The sequence below is a fragment of the Crinia signifera genome, chromosome 6 (assembly GCF_055691185.1).
Source record: "Crinia signifera chromosome 6, ASM5569118v1, whole genome shotgun sequence".
NCBI lineage: Eukaryota > Metazoa > Chordata > Amphibia > Anura > Myobatrachidae > Crinia > Crinia signifera.
The window spans coordinates 177,130,956-177,152,993 of record NC_139222.1 but is presented as its reverse complement, the minus strand read 5'-3'; the positions used below and the strand labels follow the sequence as shown (position 1 = coordinate 177,152,993).

Genomic DNA, 22,038 nt, shown 5'->3' with positions numbered 1-22,038 from the left:
AAAAGGCCCCATACACTAGTCAGACTTCGGAACAAATTCCTCCTGAGCTCCCGGGGAGGCTCACTTATGATGTGCTATTGTTACATGCTGTTTTCAGCATGTAAACTCCTGGGGAGCTGCAGCGGGGAGCAGAAGAGCTGGGCAGCGGCAGGTGCTGAGCAGGAAGCAGCAGCAGAATTTAAAAAAAAAAAGCTTTCAAAAGAGCGGCCGACTGCCGATTGAGAGAATTCTCTCAGCCAATCAGCAGTCAGCCAGCCTTTAAAAAAAATAAATAAATTGGTACTCGTTTCCTGGCACGGCACCCGTCGTGGGTGATCGCATACCTTAAGGTAAGGTAACTTAAGGTATGCGATGGACGCGACCGACGCGATATTTGGCTATTTTTAGCCTTTGCCGGCAATGAGAAAATCGCGTCCATCGCATGCCATTATAATGGCACGCGATGCGACCGACGCGATATTACATAGGGAGCAATGTTAAATTAGCCGGCTATTACAAAATCGCGTGGGTTGCATCCATGCGATGAACGCGATTTTACATAGGGAACAATGTTAAATGGGCCCGATTTTTGATTGTATAGGCACCCTAATGGGTAATGTGTATGTTAAATGCCCCCCCCCCCCCCCCCATTGTTAGCGGCAACCCACGATTAACGCCAACCCGAAGCGTGGCGAGCCCGCAAGGGGCAGCAGTACGTGTCCTCCGACCTTTTCATACCCCCACTATCCACGTCAGCGTGGAGTTGATTTTAAATAGTGTGGCGAGCGCAGCAAGCCACCGAGACCGAAGCGTGGCGAACGGCCGCATAATACCTGTGAAGTAATGCGCGTCCGCTCACCACGCTTCGGGCTCGGTGGCGAGCTGCGCTCGCCACACTATTTCAAATCAACTCCACGCCGGCGTGGATAGTGGGGGTATGAAAAGGTCGGCGGACGCCTACCGCCGCCACACTTCGGGTTGGCGTTGATCGTGGGGTGGTGTTAACAATGGGGGGGGGGGGCATACAATGAAAATTGGGGTCTCAGGGAACATTTTACATTGGTTCCAATGTAAAAAAATCACATCCATCGCAGGCGATTTGGTTGCATGCGATGGACGCAATTTTTTTTGGTCCCGATGAATGTAATTAAAATCGCTGGAGCCGTGCTAGGAAACAAGTACCAAAAAATTAAATTCTGCTACGCCTTCCCACCCCTGCCCATAGGTGTGCCAGCGGTGCTTCAATGCTGGCACACACCTATGGATTGGACTGAATACATTGCGGGTGCTAAAAAGCACCCGTGATGTACTGCTGATAGGTTCAATCTATAGGGTCCAACCTGTGCACCAGGTCGGATGGGATATCACACACATCCGATTTGAGATTATTTTTCGTGCCAATCTGTCAGGATCAGCCCAAATCTTACTAGCGTATGGGGGCCTTTAGTGTGGGTCTCAAGCTGGCCAAACACACAGATTTATCGGCCTGGTTAAAACAAAAAACCTGGAAATATTTGGGAGAAAATGACAATCAAAAATTTGCTCCCAAACACTGGACAGACAATTCTGAAATTGGTTAAATCAATTTGATGCAACAAATTTGTCCAAGCAATTTGAGCCTGATTCCATTCCTATTTTAGTTACCCATTCAATTCTGAATAAAATACGGGGTTTTAGACCATTAAGCACAACCAACCTGCTCCAAGAAATTCTCAAATTAGCAATCAGTCTTCCAGAGTATGATTTGCAGTGATCAGACTGGCTAGCTTAAACTGTGCAGATAACAAGGCTGCTGCCCATCAGCGAATTGAGACAATGCCTAGATCAGGAATTAAAATGTATTCGGTGTGCGCAGTCTAGTGGGAACACAGACTCCCTTCACTCCCAATATATCTAAAATTTCTGTCAGAATTTACAAATTATCTCAATTACTTTTAGAAGGGAAAGTGGACTTGACATTTAGTAGTAATCACATTTTAGCAATCCCATTATTCCACAAGTAAAACACACATTAAATGTACAATCTAGGAGTATTTAAGCTGAATTGAATTCCATACATTTAAATGCAATCCATAGGGTGCGTACACACAGGGGCGATTTTGTGCAAAATCGCGGGAAATATGGTCGCTGAGCGACCATATTGCCCGCAATGGGAGTGTGCACCGGCGATATATCGCCGGGTGCGCGCTCCCGTTTTTGCCCCTGTGGTGATCGCTGGTCACAGGAACATGCTCCTGCGACCAGCTGATTACCACTGCCGGGCTTCCCCCGGCAGTTTCTTTTTCATCAGCGACCATCTCTGGTCGCTGATGTAAAGTAGAAACTGAGCCATATATTGCTCAGCAATATATGGCTGAGCAATATATCTCCCCCGTGTGTACACAGCATTAGAAGTGTTTCAATCAGAAACATCTGATTTGTGCTCAGTTTTGTTAGCTAGATGTGATTAATAATAATATAAAATTATAGAAGTTTAAAGTGTCATTACTCAATGTGTCCTAATTGGCCAGAAGATTAGCTTTGTGGATTGTTCAGTTAGGTCCCCAAATCCTAGTTCATAGAAAAATAAAGTGTCTATTTTATTAAACCCAAATATCTATTGGACAGAAACATACATATTGTGAAATATTTGGCACTACACTTAATATCCAAAAATACCTCTGAAGTGTGACTACTAAAGATGTTAAAAAACCATTCATATTTAGTCTAAAAATATACTATACAGAGTGAAAATATAAGAGAAGTTGCCTGAGCAACGTAACGCTGTCAAAGTAGCATCTACACCAGGGGTGGGCAGTAAGTGGCCCTCCAGCATGCATTGCCTTTGGCTATTTTGCCATGCTAAAAAGTGATGCAAGGCATGCTGGGATGTGTAGTTTATAAACAGCTGGAGGACAGCTTATTGCCAACCCCTGATCTACACACTGGCCCTCACTTAACAGATAAATATAAAAGTACAAAGCAAGGTGTTTGTTTTATAAACCGCTCCCTGTAGCTAGGTTCTAGGGGGTGGAATTTGGCCTGAGATGGTTCTAGACTAGAACACAGTTTCCATTTGCAAGGCAAAGAAGAGGAAGGTAATAAACGGACCTCCAGGTATGACCACCTTAAGGCGTCAGATGACTCACATTGCCTTGTGCATGCATTTCTGCTGATTATGCATCAATCCAAAGAGCATGCCCAATCCATCTGGGGAAGTTTACTTCTAACACCTAGTTGTAAATGCAATAAAATAGTATGGACTTCCGTAAAAACAGCGCATGGATCCTGACCGTTCACGGTGGATATCACTCCAGAGACTGGTAGAGCAGGCTGAGACTTGTAGTCTGAAAGGGATTGTTTGTACAACAAGCATGAGTGGGCTGAAGCAGTCCGATTTTTTTTCACTTGACTAAGATACCATTGGAGTTGGGCCTAACCAGCAAAATTAAGGGAAAAGCCTTTAGTTTACAAGATAAAAGGTAACTATTTCTACACTGAACTGGTGACAAGTAATGTTAAATGGCAAATACTAAATGACCAAATATATATTTTACCAGCATGTGTTTTGTAGGTTATAAGTCATTCCCAGCCACTGTGGATAAGCACTGTAGCAGCAAGAATAGCCACTAGAAAGGATGGGGTCGAAAGTATATAATTGGAAAAATCTAGAATAGTATTTGGTAGAACCACCCAAAAAAAAAAAAAAAAACACTTGTTTCTTAAAATATAAGAAGCTGTGTAATGACTACATTACAGTAGATCTCTATAAGGATGTGGCAGCAAGATAAATAAACTACCACATTTCTCGTGTGTGAGAAGTTCTGCTGCTCATTGTGGCACATGTCCTTTACATGTTTAACACATCCAAAACAAAATATCTTCCTAAGGAAAAGATCAGAAAACCATATTTTTTACACGGAGTCACTACCAAAAAAAAAAAAAAAAAAAAAAAAACCATGGTAAACTTTGAAGACAGTAACAGAGCCAAAATGAGTGTCCATGCACCCCCCTCCTCCCTCTCTCCATAAAAACTAAAATATATCTTTTAGTGTGATACTGCACATGGGAAATTTTCAACTGCAAGTCATTTTTTATATGGACTGAATCAGATGGCAGACAGAACCCATTTTGTGTACAGGACCTCCTACCAAGCAGATGCATAAATGTTTTAATTAAATATTACTTAACAAAACACATTCTGCATTTTTTAACATGTTTTTTTCCGACCCTTTCAGTGGTGCTTTACGTCACTGACTCAGTGTCTCAACTTGTCCACAAGTCTGGGTGAATATTGTAATTATATGTTGGATGCCCTTTTGCAGGTTCAGATACCAGGATTAAGCATCACTTTGCAAATATCAGTAGTCCTTTTAAAGCCTTTCACGGTGTTATAATTCTAAAGTCTAAAACTAAATGCATTGTGCTGGGGGAGAGCAGTTGCTTGCTGAAAAGAAACTAACATTCATATTTGAAACTTAAAATAGAACTTAAAAATGCTTCTTTGCAGCAAATATATATATAAAAAAAATTAAAAATCTAATTTAATACACAGATTTGTGCTCATTGCCAATGTACTGCTTTAACACAACAAATAGAAACTGATGGTAGCAGGCAATCCAGGAATTCTGTAAGATTATGAAATTACATTTGCACAAATTGTTCCAGGAAACATCCAAACTGGATTGCCATAGGTTTTTATCCTGCCAACGCTGAAAGTCTGAGCAATGGTGTTACCACTTGAAATGCAAACTCTGCCACGAAGCGGCGCTGTTTAAGAGGCACTGGAGTTGAGCAAGGCTACAATTGGCATGGAATATGGCAACAATCAAACTTGAAGATCAACAGAAGCCCCAGGAGCTGACTGCAACTCACTTCTGTAAACCTCAAATTTTAAAATTAAATTTATTTTTTTACCAGATCGAAAAAAATAAGATAAAATAATTTCTTTAAAAAAAAAAAGTTCCGCAATCACTGGAGCATTAATTGTTTGAGGTTGTCGTGAAGAATTGTATCTTTCACATCGCGGAAAACCAGGCGTATATTCTCTGTGTTTATAGCAGTGGTGAAGTGATGGTAAAGAGGCTTCTGCTGTTGATCCCGGCGCTTGTTGCGAAAACAATCTACCAGGAACTTTTGGACATCGGAAAGGCAGTGGGGGTCCCCTTCAAACTCTGGGAAGTAGTCCTTTATGCTCACTAGTTTTACTTTTTCTTCAAGCAAGTCTGTCTTGTTTAGGAACAAGATGATAGAGACATTGCTGAACACACGGTTGTTTACTATTGTTTCAAAAATGTTTAGAGATTCCGTAAGGCGATTGGTCTGACGGTCTTCCATCAACACCTGGTCGTATTCGCTAGACGAGACCAAGAATAGAATGGAGGTGACACTGTCAAAACATTCAAACCAGCGTTTCCGCTCTGACCTCTGGCCACCAACATCCACCATTTTGAAAGGCACGTTTTTGATTTCGAAGTCATATTCATGTATTCCTTTGGTGGGTCTACGAGCAAGCAGTATATCTTGCTGGGAAGGGAGGTAGTCCTGTGGAAAGAGAACAGAACAGTTAAAGACCACTAGGAACTGCAGTCTTGCATAAAGATGCCCATACACATCACATAGCAGAAAAAGTATGTGCAGCCGTACTTTTTTGCTAGATCACATTGCATCTAGTATAAAAAGCACGCTGCATTACTAGATGCAATCTAGTATAAAAAGTATGGAGTACAAGTATGAATGCAGAAGCTGCTTTTCCAGACACAGAACTGGTGCAAATTTCCATGACGGGACGGACGGAGTAATCTAAAGGACACAATAACTGCTATTACAAAGGATACAACTGCCACATAGACGAAGCAGTATTACAAATGCACAATAATGCCATCTGTGTCCACTCAGAGACTGCTGCTAATCTTCATGAAAGTATTTGGCACAGGTAGGGCCCAGATACACTTCATGGTCATGTCAAAATGAAGGTTGGAATACATTGGTGAATTTGTAGCCTCCATAAGGAAGCAAAAAGGTACACAACATTCACTTCGTTGTCTATTCCATAGGGTAATGCTTTGCTACATGTTCATGCCTGTAAACCCACAATTAAGGGTTAACCTTGTGGTTTTCTTCCCTTTTTAGTACATGGAAACTGCACTGTTTTTGGAAATAGTTTTCACTAAGCAACATTACACGTAAATGCAGAAACAGCACTGAACCACCCTGCAACTAGAATCTTGCTTGCTTTATGTACAAAAGATTAACCAGGAGTGATTGGTTGCTATAGTTCAGTGCAGTTTGTACACTTAAGGCCCCCATACACTATGTGATTTGGGTCAGATTTCACCAGATTCCAGCGGATTTGCCAAGAAAATCAGGTGAAACAGACCCAAATCACATGTGTAGGACATCCAATGCGCAGTCCTGAGCATATCGTAATAGTATCAGAGTTGGACAGGCTGCACAATGGATAAGTCGCATGTGCAGACATCAGCTGCACACCTCGATCCTTTTTAGCACCTGCAATCTATCGCATCTGATACAGCCCATAGGTGTGTCAGTGGTGCGGCACTGCTGGCATACACTTTCTGCAGAGCGGGGTCGGGCAGGAGTTGCGACCTCACCACTCTGCTTCACTGGCGGGCAGGAAATAAACACCATACAAAAGAAGTTGCAGTCATCCAGTTTTTATAAATTCTCCTGCCCCCCATATGCAGCTCCCCGGGATTTACATGTGATTTATCGCATGTAAAAAATGGCACATCATGTGGCAAATCGTATGTGTGCCCTGCGGGTGAGCACAACATAAAATCGATACGATGTGTCCTTAGAAGTCGGACTCGTGTATGAGGGCCGTTAAATCAAGGTTAGTCTGGCAGTGTATTTTCACATGGATTTAAAACATTTTGGGCTGAATTCAAATGATTAGCTGTGCCCGATCTCTCATCCAAAATGTTGCCATTATCACACCCATTTCGATCGGGTTTAGGCACGCATAGTGGCTAAACACAACCAAAATAACGGGAGCAACATGAAAAGTACCATTTGCGCACAGACTGGTGACTAGCTCTGATGTACGCCCTCTAGTGGCTGAATCAGGCTCTTTAAATGAGCTACAAGTGCACACAAAATACATACACTAACCTCATGTGTCCAACATAGAATAGGTCATCTGTCAGATAGATCTGGCTGATTACCTCTGCACATCTCATCACCTGTACTTCAATACTTAGTGCTCAACAATCACGGTGTGCCACAGGCTGCTGCTTGTCCCTTTATTAAGCTTTGGTTGTGTATTTTCTTGTATTTGTCTTCATCCACCAGATAAGGCATAGTTACAAGTCATTCTGCACTAGCTTAAATTTTCCCGATGCTAGGTGTAATTAACAGATAATCATCTGATCAGGCCATATACTGTCAGACATGCAAAAACTTCCAGCATGTCCAATAGAGCCAAAAGTTGGTTGTCAGCAACTTGCAATGTATGCACTTTCCTACACTGGAGGTAAGCAGGGAAAGGTTTACTCCCCAGGAGAGCGAAGCAGTTACTGTGGACCTTACACTGAAATCTATCACAAATCAGTGGCTATAGCAGACAGTATGTCCGTGACCATGTATGCCAAACATTACCCGGCAGGTGTCAGTTTGTGACAAAGAACCTGGTCACACCTCTCAGAACATCAAAAGTGAAAGTGTTTGCAGGCTGCCAAGATGTATGTGTGTTATCAGGCAGACCCTTAACTGGCAGCCACACACACCCTGTGTTTTCTTTTCTGGTAAAAACAAAACTTTTTGGAAAGGGGTGTTGGTTATGGTCAGGAATGACTGCAATTAGTGGGAAAAACAATGAGGAGGAAACAAATTAGGGATTTTTGTTTTCAAGCAGTGCACACCGAGAATTCTGACTGCTCAGCTGACTTGTGGGCAGCAAGGGACAGAAATAGGAAGTGAGGTCATGTGTCTTGCTGTAAAATACACTGCAGATCTTTATGACTCCGCCTCAGCCAACACTCACCAGTTCTCCAAGCTTGTCCAAATGGTCCAGAAAATACTTTACAGATTCCCCCTGTAAGAAGCGGAAAACAAAATTAAAAACGTATGTATCTAGTGCACTGGTTCTTAGGACAAGTGAAAATAAAAATGTACAAAAAAAAAAAAAAAAAAAAAGTTACTTTCTTGCTTGTTATTAGAAACCCTTTGCTCAGTTCCTCTACAATCTGCACACACATATATATATATATATATATATATATATATACACATTTTTTGTTTCAACTGAGAATTATGGGGGAACCCATCAGAGCAATACAATTGATGTTTAGATTGGGTGCCCATTAGTTTTTAAATGTAGTTTTGTAAAGCGCAACAGAATACGCTGCACTATAAGAAACAATTAATAAATAAAACAAATGTCCAAAAAGCACCATGTATAGCTTCGCCAAGTGGCTAAACTGGACTAAATTAGCGCCAACAGCACTAGAAAATTCTGGCTAATGCACGGAGGAAACGGAATGTGTCACACACAATGGAGTTGATTCTTATCAGAGAGATGTTACCACAGACTAGGAGATTCCTGCTCAAACCTGTCCTGATGTGCAAGCAGAATTCCAACAAGACTATTGCGGCTATTGTTTTTGCCCTAGTGCGGTGCAAACAGCATTAAGACAGAAAATTAAGGTACTCACGTCTGAACATCCGCAAGTACCGCCACTATTTATATAGTTTTGAACAGAATCGAGCCCATGGATGGACAAAAGTTTTTGGCCCCAAATGTTAATTATTTAATTCAGGTGTTTCAATCAGACCCGCTGCCACAGGTGTGTAGAATCAAGCACCTAGCCATGCAGTCTCCATTTGTTACACATAATAGGTCGTTCTGAAGAGCTCTGTGACTTCAAGTGCGGCGCTGTGATAGGACGCCTCCTTTGCAATAAGATTGTGACATTTCCAGTTAAATCAGCTGTTAAAACAGTGTTTATTGAAGATACAAAAGACCAAAGCAACTGGATTAATTCTGAAGTGTATAAGGGTATATAGTTAGGACATTGCTTTATAGTACAGATTGACATTGGTAGAAAACAAACTGCACAAAAGGAACCCAGGAATTTAAAAGCCAATAAGTAATATTCTAATGGGAAAGTTTATTGCCGGATTAAGTATGTATTTCACTTGCTAAATACCATATTAAAAAGGCAGAAAGACCCACAAAGCAGTAGAGGCCTGGCAAAGCATAAGGAGGAAACCCTGTCAAACTGCAAAGGATTCCACAAATAGATTAACATTTATGATAATGTTCATTTGTCCCATTTCATTTGTGCCCATAAAAATATGGAAACGCATAAAATTGCTGCAATTACTAAACTTTTTGTTGCAACCCCTTGAATTAAAGCGGAAATTATGAACTTTAAATGCATTTGCCACAGTTTACATCCATTAGTTCGACATGGGAAAAGATTGAAAGGTCATTAGTTCGACAATGTCTAGGTTGACAGTCAAAAGGTCGACATGGGGTTTTTCACTGTTTGAGCCAACATGTGCCGACAGGCGGTATTTCATGCCCTACCATCCACTAGGGCGTGGCGGGAGAATAAAATAATGTGCCAAGCACAGCGAGGCACTGTGCCCGACACATAGCGAGGGGACGTGGTGCACTTGAAACTGTGTCCATGTCGACTGTGTTGACATTCAGGTTAAAAACCAGTGAAAAAACCCCATGTCTACCTTTTCACTGTCGACATAGTCCTTGTCGAACTAAGGACCTGTCAAACTAATGTCCTTTCGACCTAGAACATTGTAGACCTAGACCCATGTCGACCTAATGACTGTCGACCAAATGATCCCAACCCGGTGCACAGAAATAAACATTGTGTCAGTTTGTAAATACATATGGATGCAGCACATATCTATTAACGCAACAGTCCAACAGCGGGCCGCACATCGAGTCAGGTAAAACATTCCATGTTCATACAAAAATTGATTAATGGCACAGATGTGGTCGGAATCGAAGGATCTTCCCTGTAGTGTATGGGTATGCGTTCCCAGGCCTGTAAAGACAATGTAGCCACCACTCCTCACTAATTACAGATCTTTAATTCTTCCCTGCACATACAGAACAAGGATTGAGAGCACACACACACACAAACACCGGGTGTGGCCTGGCACAATGATTCAGCACACAAATTAGACACACTTCAATAAGAAAACAAATTACATCCCAATATCAAAACCTTAAATAGCCACTAAGCCCAAGACCTGGTAACAATCGTACATAAACATTCACTGGGAAATAAGCTTACATTTATCATGGCCATCAGGCACAACTGCTTCACGATTAGAAAACAAGTACATATAGCGAGCAGATGCAACATGACCTAATCGGCAGCATTCCATCTAGAGCAGTGATTTTCAACCTTTTTACCTTGCGGCACACTAAAGATTTTAAAATTGCCAAGGCACACCATGAGATCCCAACAGGGCAAAACACATTGGCCCCCACAGGAAAAAAACAAACCTATTGCCCCCATATAAAAAACAATCACACTGTTCCCCACAGGTAACACAAATAAAGGTACTTATGTAGTATCTGGGCTGCCGATTTTTTGATTGTATGCCTTAAGTTAAGGCATACAATCAGATGCGATGCGATATCGCATCGCATCGCATCCGATGCGATGCCCCGATTTTTCCATAGGATTCAATGTTAAAATGGACTGAGTCCATTTTAACATGGAATTGGGAAAAAGGGGTCCTTTTCATACCCCTACTATCCAAGTGGGCATGGAGTTGGATATAAACCTGTGGCGAGCGTAGCGAGCCACCGAGCCCGAAGCGTGGCGAGCGAAGCGAGCCCCGCGAGGGGACGGTATTCTGTGTCCCCTCGCGGGGCTCGCCACGCTTCGGGCTCGGTGGCTCGCTACGCTCGCCACAGGTTTACATCCAACTCCATGCCCACTTGGATAGTAGGGGTATGAAAAGGACCCCTTGTTCCCATTGAATTCCATGTTAAAATGGACTCAGTCCATTTTAACATTGAATCCTATGGAAAAATCGGGTCCATCGCATCGCATCGCATGCGATTTGGTCGGGTGCGATGCGATGGACCCGATTTCAAAATCGGCAGCCCAGTTACTACATAAGTACCCAAATAAAATACATTGGCCCTTTAAATGAAAAGAGACCAGTAAATAACACTTGAACTGGTGGTGGCTGTAAACTAGTTTGGGCATCTATAGTTCTGGAGGCACACTTGAGAACAGCTCAAGGCACACTAGTGTGCCACGGCACAGTGGTTGAAAAACACTGATCTAGAGTGTACCACGTAGCCCCCAGTACTTTACCTATAACATAGGTTTACTTCCTACATTATAGGTAAACCACTCCATAACATTGGTCTGGAGAACCAGACTGCTGCACACCAAAATCCTTATTTGCACTACAATAGATTATTCTTAAGAAAATAGACTTCGCAAACAGGAGACTATTCAATTGTTCTCTTTTTACACCTCAGAAGATATGTATCCCCCTCAGCCAACTCCCCCGCCGAACAGAGAAACAAATTGCTCTGTTCTAAATGTAACCCCGTCAGTTTAGGGTACACACGCACACCTGACCTCCACCTATAAGGGGGTAATTCAATGTGTACTGACATTTCCGATGCACACTTATTGAATGAGGCCGTTTATCACCTCCTGCAGAAAACTGCTGCCGCTTCTGACAAAATACACGTGTATCAGCAACTTCAACGATCCACGTTTTATAACCGGCGGAACATTTGACATCAAGATTAAATAGGAAAGACTAATATTGGCGCAAACTAAACACCCCCACACGATTTAAAAGCAGTAGCATACATTTACAAACGTGAGGGGAATATTTTTATTCTTTCCTATTGTAGTGGGTTGTACTAATGGATATTTATAGCTCTGTACCTGTGAAAGCTGGCTACAGCTGCTTACCTCCAGTGCCACATTTTTAAATTGTGGTCTTCCTGGGAAAGGCTCACTTTATGGTTACTTTACAAATAGAAGTCCAAGAATGGTTGGTACTTCTTTACTTTCACGGCGCCAGCATGGCGCCGCGCTACTTCCGGGTTACGCTCGCCACAAACTAAGTAAAATAAACAAAGTTAACGCCATGCCAACATGGATAGTTCATACCTCCACTATCCATGTTGGCATGGAGTTTATTTTAATTAGCGTGGCGAGCGTAGCGATCCCCGCAAGGGGACTCTGACGCGCGGCGCCATGCTGGCGCCGTGAAAGTAAAGAAGTACCGAATGGTTTTGTATTAAAACATTTTGTAAATAGGCATTTTTTCAGTACTTTCTTATAGTTAGGTACACTAAAGACGGCGAGGCATTCCAGAAAGTGGGCATTGAGAAACATGCAAGAGAATGCTGCCATCAGCAAAAACAAAGGCAAGCAAGAATAAGGAAGAAGCCATATTGTCACTACAACTTCCTCACTCAGTACAGGGGATCAGTTTCTGGTTCCATGTATCCTACAGTGAGCATCTGCTGACTATTGCTTTACAGCTAGGTGTGTGTGTGTATCACTACAGTATTACGCCCAAAAAGGATTGCGCCCCTTTAAGTATACCTGGCCAATAAAGCGGATTCTGATCATGAACAAGGTAACACATGAGTAACTACAAATTCAATCTATGGGTTTGTTCACAGTGCTGTGAATTGCTTCAGAGTCAGGAGGGAACCGGAGCTATTCTAAATCATCGCGCTGCTAAGTCCGAATAGGGGATTTATCCAGCGGTGCAAGCCAGCAATTGGAGTTCTTTTGTACCCTAGTGCAGTGCAAACCGCTTTGGTGTGGGTACTTTCATTGGAAAAATTATGGTTCTTGCGACTAAACACCAGCAAGTACCGGCATTCTCCTACATAACAGTGCACCGATTGGAAGCTCTGTCCTGGCGATATTCACTGCGTGCTGAATAGAATCAACCGGAAGATACTCTTCTTCTTCGAGAACATGCAGACTATACATACAGTCAACAGGACTGTGTTGCCATGAAGTGTTCCTTCTCACCCAGAATTAGAAAGTATGAGCCAATTAGGGTACAGTGATACAGATTGTGTAATAAAGCCCTTTTCTAGCTACATGCATTTACTGTACATCAGCTACTCTACATTTGTGGTTTCCCAGCATATAGGCAGCCAGTGAGTACTGGCGATACGCTGACATATTATGCAAGACTGGCTTCCTGCCTCCCAGCAGCTGATGTGTCTGCAATCTAACATCTGTACTATAACCCAAATCTCATGTTTAAATAAACTACATTTGAATGACCTGATCAGTTGTTAATGCCTTCATTTCACCTAGAACCCCCCCCCCCCCTCACCCACAGTGGTGAACTGTAATTATGACAAAGTATTGTTGGAGCGCTCAAAAGAGCAACTTTTAGCTCAAGTCCATTACCTTAAGGCCAGATCACCAGATTATGAAGCATCGGGCCGAGAAATTGGGTGAAATTGCGTAGGGTAGGACATCCGATCTGATCCGATGCACGGTATTGCGTGTATCAGATTAGATTCGGAGGTTGGAAGGTCTGCAGGGAGCAGGTTCGGGGGAGCGGGGGACCAGAAAGCAGGGTCCGGTCGAGTTGCAGGAGGGGTTGCGGGCCAGCAGCAGGAGAGGTAGCACAGAGCAGAGCCTGGTCCCTGCGGCAAGAGAATAGAGAGGAAAAAAAAAAAAAGAAGGAGCAGCTCAGCCAATCAGCGGACACCCAGTCTGTTGAATAGGATTTGTTTTTTTCTATTCTCCCGCCGCGGGGACCGGACTCTGCACTGCGTTCCCCTCTCCTGTCGCTAGCCCGCTAGCACTCCCGCAGCTCCCCTTGACCGGACCCTGCTCTCCAGTCCCCGCCACTATTCTGCCGCAGCTCCCCGCAGACCCTGCTCTCCAGCAGCTCCCCCGGGTTTACTAGTGATAAATCGATCAGATTTAGCACAGTTAAAAAATGGCACATCAAGTGCCAATTGTTATCAGGAGCTGCCGGGGGAGCTCAGGGGAAACCAAGGCCGACTTTAGTCCGGTTTAGCTGCTTTTAAGAGTCTCACAAAAGGTTGGCTTTTGTACAATGCCAAGACTGATATAGGTTCCAATAAACATGCTGATGCCTCCAATCACATAAACAAAAGACTGTTTGTCAAACACATATTTACATTACACAAGGCACGCTGGACAAGGTACAATGAGGAAAGAACACACAAGAGACAGGTTAAACATATCACTAAAGGCCGCCATACACTATGCGATTTGGCCCCGATTTCAGATGGATCGGGCAATGAAATCGGACCAAATCGCAGGTTTTGATACCCGGTCCGACCCGATGCGCGGTCCCGTGCGCATCGGGTCAGAGTCGGGACGTCGGAGAGCGCTCAGCCAGTCAGCAATTGGCTGAGAGAGCGCTCAGCCAATCACAGGCTGCCCATTCATTGTATGGGCTTTTTTTCCCCCCAGTACTGACAGCTCCCGGCTCCCCCCGCCCGGCTCTATGTTACTGCCGCCTGTGTCCCCCGCAACGTCCGCACTACTAGCAGCGTGCGTCCGTCCCCCCAGCCGCCTTGCAGCATCCCCCGCCCGCCACCTCAATGTCTCCGGCCCCCCTGCTCGCTCCACATTGCAGCTCCCCGGGGAACGCATATGATAAATCCATGCGATTTTATCATATGCAAACCTTGGCACATCAAGTGCCTAATCGTGTGTCCCCCTCCCGGGGAGCTGCAGGGTGAAATCAGGTCCGAAGAAAAATGTGAGGTATTAACAGTAGACAAAATACTGATCATTTTCAAAGTATGGGTGGAAATATCTATTGACGCAAGGTTTATGTAAATAATGTCCCCACTATGGTGTACCAACTTAAAGATCATTGGCATTGAAAGGGTCAGTATGGCGACCAGCTAAAACCACTTTCAGCTCTCCCTCCCCACCAACCAGCAGTACCATTGGGATATTCTTCAGTATAAAAGTCCTAACAGTTCATGTCTGCTTGAGCTGGTACAGCCTACTCTAAACCCACAACAATCTTTATTAATATGATAGTGGAGGAGAGTGCTCACAAATGGCAGGTGCATAGATAGTTAGCTGGTAAAGTGGGAAATACGCATGAACCTAGTAACCTCCCTAGAAGCTTTGCATAGTAGAGAAATAAGTGCAAGGGGGGGGGGGGGGGGGGGGGGGGGGGGGCGCACGTCGACCCCCCCACCCCCTCCTTCCCTTACGGGGGTCACTGCGCTCGCCATGCAGAGGGTCCTGTGCCCATAGAGGGAGAAAGCATCAGGATTTGACCGCCGGGATTCTAACTGCAAATAAGGATAAATATAAGATAAGGAAAATAAGACTATGCCTGCTAAATTGTTGACCCTAGTTCTACAGGTATCACTGGAAATTGCAAGAGCATTTAGATAAGGCTGTGGTGTTTCTTCATGATCACAGCTAGTAGTATTTTAAGAGAACAAAATGTTATGGGTGTGATATCAAGCAGTGCAAAGATTGGACTTGTGGTTAAGTGGAGAAGTTTGTCCATAGCAATCAATAAGCCTTTATTTAGCATTTATCAAGTACATTCTAGAAAAATAAATGCATATTTTCAGTTCTGAAATACAGACCACACTGTGCTAGAAGCCCCACAGAGTCACACCCCAGACAGGGAAGAGGAACTGTACAGGTTTTGAAAGATGCAGGGTGCTAGAATGAACACTACTAAATAGATTAAGATGTACCCTACATTCCAATTTACATGGTATGCAACGCCCAGCATCTTCCTTCACAAGCTCTAACCGAGAGCAAGCTCTCCTGAAGCCTTACCCAGACGCTCTTCTCTAGGCTGAACTGAATATAACGCAGATCACACGCTGAATAAGAAACATACACACATAATATGAATGGAAGACAAAGACATTCTTACCAGCTGAAATTCCCGTCGCCGGTCATATGCGTGCTGAATGCCGCTATCTGCCCATAATGCCTTTATCGATGCCAAGTGCATGAGGAAGACGTGGGTTTCCACCATTCCTTGAGCAACCATTGCCGAGCGTGTGTCAAATGCCATCATTACTTCACCGTGCTTTTGATTTTTGGAGTCTCCCCAGGGAATATGCAGTTTTTCACGGGCATCGACAAGCACCCTGATACCTGAAACACAAAGACTCTAATAAGATAACAGTAACACACTGTATTGTGTATATACAAAACATGCATCTAAGTGATAAATCTCATGTGTATATAAAAAAAAAAAAAAAAAAAGGGGCATGTATATTGCTGATGCAAGTGTTATCCTCTGAAATATCCCCACCACACCTGCACCCTGGACTCCAAGTTAGAGAGCTGAGCACTTGATACTGGTGCAAGGACACTGGCGGGACTATTCAGAGATAACAGGCAGCAAGCAGAATGTTTTTCACTCCACCACGTACTATTTTAAGATCTTACTTAAGACAGGAAACATTCTCAGCTTGTAGTCGGTATTTGCTTGCTGCTCTCTTGTAAACACTAAAACCTGATTAAGAGAGCGGGGGCGGCTCTGTCATTAACCCTTTTGATGGCAGTGTTTTCCTCTGGCATTTCTTCTCTGCAGCATGTACAGCTGACCGAAGTGTCTCATGTTAGGAATTGTTCACAGGCCACCGGATCAGTCTAAATCAGTCTAAAGGTGCGTACGCACATACAGATTTGTCTGAACTATCTGGTGGGAACAAAAACCTGGAAATGTATGGGAGTAAATGACAATCAAAACATTGTTCCCAATCGCTTGAAAACAGACAGTGATCAGACAAATTGATAAATTTGTTATCAGAATAATTTAAACAAAGTACGTGTGTACACACCTTGAATTTGACCTAGCCCATTCACCAGATTGTTCGGGGTAAAACATTTGAATCAATCTCCTATCCCAGGGGTTCTCAAACTTTTTTGCTCTGGGACCCCGTCAGACAATAAAAATTACAGGACCCCAGCAAGTTACCACAGAATGGCCGCCACATGTGTGGTCAGTGAATTGAAGTACCCGCTATTGTGACAGGGAGGCAGTGGATAATGAGTGGATGAAAAAGGGGGAAACGGGTATAGAAGGGGGAAGCAGAGGGAGTTTACTTATAACCGTTTCAGACAGAAATGTCTGAAAATCCCGGCAAACACACGGCATGTTATTTTGGCGGGAGTAGCCTGAAGAACAAATTACCGGGTTGAAAATTTCTACCCGGTAATTTGCTGATAACACGGGTATTTCTTCTGTGTGAAAGGGTCAACCCGGGTCATAAATCCCGTGTCCTCGACCCTGGTTATTCACAAAATTACCGGGTGGAACTGCTTCACCCACCAATTTTGTTTTCTGTCTGAAAGGGGTATTAATGAGTTATCCCCTGTTCCCCCTTCCAGACACATTAATCTGATGGTCAGCAACATGGAGTCGTGACCCACAGTTTGAGAACCAGTGTCCTATCCAAAGTGATGGGAGATCAGGAGGAGACATGCAAACATTTTTATTATTGGGGATAGGTTTCAATCCTTAGAGATAAAGTACCAAACTATCATTTGCATAACCCAGCCTGTAAAAATGGCAGTTAGAAGTAGATTGCATGGTACTTTATCCATCCATTGATCCATTTCCCCCTTTACTTGTACCACATTATGTTAGTAGCTAACATAATGGAGGAGTTAAATTGTGCCAAGCACCAAGTTGGCAGTCTATTAGCAATACAATTGTTGCCCTGACAGTCCATTAAATACGTTTCTGAAAGCGCCAGTTTTAGCCATGAAATGCAGTTAAATCAGTCTAATGCGGCTGTCTGGGCCCAAACTACAGACTTCACGATTATCAGATCTGCCTCTCATGGAGCAACGATCGCATCTTAGGGTGCCTAAAGTGCCTTCTTCAAGCACCCGATGTTGCATGCCATCTACAACGCCACATCGGGTGCTGAAAGAGGGCTGGCGGCAGGCAGCGGAGTAGTATAGCACCATGAAGGAGCGCTGGCTTGAGTCAGCAGCCGAATTTGAAAAAGCAGTTTAAGACACTGGGCTGCCCTGTGATAGAGAGCTCTCAGACAGAGTCTTCACATTTAGGCAGCCGCTGATTGGCTGAGAGAGAGCTCTTAGCCAGAGGTCCACCCAGTGTTTAACAGCTTATTTCAAATTCTGCTGCCGACGCCACTAACCACCCAGTGAACGCTACACAGACAGCGGACGCCAGCACTTATGCAGCCTGCTCCCCGAACCTGACAATTGCCAAAATCGCTCTCTCCACCCACCACACGCAATAAAGAACACATGCCATCGTTCAAGCAATTCCATAGATATTATGTGCAGCACATAGGGGTAGATTTATTAAGCTTGGTGAAGTGATAGTGTCTGGTTTTTATCACCGGCCAATCAGCTCCTACCTGTCATTTTTCAAACCAAGCCGGTAACTTCAGTTAGGAGCCGATTGGCCGGTGCTAAAAACCAGACACTATCACTTCACCGAGCTTAATAAATCTGCCCCATAATATCCATCGACGTGAGATTCGAATGGTAGGCCCTGCATCATGTCGGGTGACCATTCACAATTATGGATGTTATTAAATACAGGCCATTTTCAGGCATGCAGCATCCTTTCAATTATATCATTTGGCAGACTGAAAGCTTCTTATGTACATCAAAAGCCAATTTGAATTGAATTTAAAGAATGTTCAGAAGTGTATGGATTAAATACAATAGTGGAAATTACATTTTTGCGCACCATGTGCCCAATGAAGCAATTCAACTGTTGCTACGTTTGGGCAAAAATACTGCTCATAATAACCAATAATCTGCTTACCACCACCTGAGGAGACAATGACAGAAATGTGCAGGCTTTTCGCATCCAATAGGTACAGGTTAAGCTATATTACATAGCTAAATCAATTCTATTTGAGCATGATATAGTAACAGCAACAACTGCATATCGCCCCTTCTGAAGTAATAGATAATATCGTGTGGCAGATCAGAAACACCTGTAATCTTAAACAGAATGATGTACTTTGAAGCCTCTGTATCTTTAATTTAAACAATAGTGTAATCCTTCCAGTAAACAAATCAACTTAGCAAAGCCTGTTGTTCTAATATTTGGTGCAGTCTTTATACATTATACACCTGCAGGGCAAGTGTTTTGTTTATGTCCTGATTTGGTATAGAATTGGAGGATGCTTATGTAACTAAGTCATACTCTTCAGCGGGAGAAAGCTGTGATAAAACAGACTATGAAGCATAAATTTATTTCCAGTTATTTATATAGTGCACACATTCTGCATCGCTTTACTGAGACCACTTTACATCAGGCCCTGCTACAGTAGACATGTACAGACGGAGCAGCTCTCAGCCATCCGACAGAAGGGGGCGTGCGCGTATGAGATGCTTGTGCGCCCAGTTCTGTCGGAGGCTGTAGCAGCCATCGGAACCGCTCTGCCCCCCTGAAGAGGACGGACAAGGAAGCCGCTCCTCACCGCCTTGCTGACAGGGACACACAGCGCCATCTCGCGTCCCTGCGACAGAGCTGCCGTCCGCCAGCACACGAGATCTGGCGCTGGCTGACAGCTGCTCCATCTGTATAGGTAAACACACATTCACACTAGGTTTAGTTTTGTTAGGAACCAAATAACCTACCAATATATTTCTAGATTGTGGAAGGAAACTGTAGCACCCATAGGAAACACATGCAAGCACGGGGAGAAGTAAGCAGTAATGTTATCCATCACACCGTTCATGCTACTGGACAATACACAAACTTCAAATAGGATAACACAGAAAACTTAGCTGGTTACAGATTAGGAACAGCTCCTCAGGACAACGTTATAGTAATTGGAGGGCTAGGCTTGGTTAAGAGGTTATAGGACAATGACTGCCAGAAACATGGGTACTTGTGTATTATCACGGCGCCCATCGCATACCACTAATTAAGGTATTCGATGGACCCGATTTCAGCCTTTTTTCCGAGTATACAATTTTAAAATCGGGTCACATCCCATGCCATTACAATGGCATGCAATGTGACTTGCCATTGAGTCCCATGTTAAATGGCACCCCCAGACCCGATTTTTAATTGTATACCACCCTGATGGGTTAAAAATATGTAAAATGCCCCCACATTGTTAACGGCCCCCACTATCAACACCAACCCGAAGCGTGGCGAGCCCGCGGTATGAGTCCTCCGACCTTTTCATACCCCCACTAGCCACGTCGGCGTGGAGTTGACTTTATAAAGTGTGGCGAGCCCAAAGCGCGTCGAGCCCCGCGAGGGGATGCACATTACTTTACAGGTATATGCGTCCGCTCGCCACCATTCATGCTCGGTGGCTCGCCACACTTTATAAAATCAACTCCGCGCCAACGTGGCTAGTGGGGGTATGAAAAGGTCGGAGGACGCGTACCGCCGCCGCTCGCCATGGGTTGGCGTTCAGTGGGGTGGCGTTAACAATGGAGGGCATTTCACATACTCATGACCCATGAGTGTGGGTATACAATTAAAAATCGGGTCTTGGGGGGCATTTAACATGGTAATAAGGCATCTGGGTCCCTGTACAATGAAAAATCGGGTGAAATCGCGTCGCATGCGATCACGACACGATTTTTCATCGTACAATGGGGGGCGCCGTGATAATACACAAGTACCGAAACAAGTGATGCAGACAGACATATCCCTTAATACCCAAGACATTTAGTACTGTTTATATTACTAGCAACATTCGACATTTTCCCATGGATAGCTATACTCACCTAGAGGTTTTCTGGGGGTATGCAATTACTCCCGATAAACAATTGCAGGTAATTGCTTCCCATGGGACTATCCAATTAGGTTGATAAGGTGGGGTCGATTAAATTCCCAGTGCTTTGAATAGCACCAGGAGCTAGCTTTATTCCAAAATGATGGACTAAATATTTTTTTGCAAGCCCAATCTACCATCTAAGTGACAGTAGATCCAGTGTCGCAACTCAATTTTAATAGACTACGTTTAGCCATTAATAGCAGCTAATTCCACTTAAAGTCTTGGATAGGGCACCCAACCACAAGGCATTTAAGCCAGAATGTTGGTTCTCACAACTAAATACCCATAGTTACCAACATTAAATTATGTTGGTAACTTGCATCCAATGCTGGGAATAGATTAGGCAGGGGTGCCCAAACTTTTTGTGATGAGGTCCAGATTTGGTGAAGTGTAAATGGGGGGGGGTCGACCATTCAGCCTGACATTCTTTGAATCATTAATCACATCAGAATGGTCCCCCAGCCTGCCCCTTCACTGTATTCCCCCCCACTCTGCCCCCATTCACTCTATGTCCCCAAGCCTGCCCCTCCTTCACTGTATTTCCCCAAGCCTGCCCCTCCTTCACTATGTTCCCCACTCTGCACCCCTTCTCTTAATGTCCATCAGTGCCTCCATTCATTGTATGTCCCCAAGCCTGACCCTCCCATTCACTGTATGACCTCCATTCACGATGTATCCCACTCTGCCCCCATTCACTGTATGTCCCCCAGCCTGCCCCTGCTCCCCCTTCTCTGAATGGCCATCACTGCCTCCATTCACTCTATGTCCCCCAGCCTGACCCTCCTTCACTGTATGCCCCCCACTCTGCTCCCTCCCTTGTCTGTATGTTTCCAAGCCCCTTGTGTGAGCAAAGCAGGCACTGCAAGGACAGGAGATGCTTGGGCTCCTGCCCTCCTCTGCATGATATGGGAGCAAGCTTCCCCCTTGCTGTCCCACTGCTGTAACTGATTGTTGAGTAGGGTGATATACGATTGCAGCAGCAGGAGTAGGACGCCAGTCACATCTGACTGTGCCGGCCGGCACCTCCTCACTGCAGCAGACAGCAATGTAGAGGCGCGCTCGCCGGGGCCCCACCTGTAGTGTCCCGTGCTGCACTTCACACATCTGATGCTCTGCCCGTTTACAGCTGGAGGCCGCTTGAAATGACAGCATGGGCCGCAATTGGCCCCGGGCCTGACTTTGGACATGCCTGGATTAGGGCAACCTCCCTGCGACGTCAACCGCGATCCCCCTTGAGGCAGGAATGCATGAGATTTATTGTATGTGGTCCTTTCGCAAATATAATGCATGCAATCCCA

The 22,038-nt window shown here is 44.3% G+C and overlaps 1 protein-coding gene across 1 annotated transcript in view; it reads right to left on the bottom strand.

The window, feature by feature from the left end:
* Positions 1–971: 971 nt before the first annotated feature.
* GNA13 (G protein subunit alpha 13) overlaps positions 972–22,038 on the bottom strand; it is a 31,107-nt gene continuing 10,040 nt past the window's right edge. The window contains exons 2-4 of the mRNA XM_083148215.1: positions 15,868–16,094; positions 7,964–8,014; positions 972–5,502 (exon numbers count right to left, since the gene is read on the bottom strand). Coding sequence (XP_083004341.1) covers positions 4,930–5,502; positions 7,964–8,014; positions 15,868–16,094 — 851 coding nt within the window. The 3' untranslated portion in view covers positions 972–4,929. The remainder of the gene's footprint in view (positions 5,503–7,963; positions 8,015–15,867; positions 16,095–22,038) is intronic.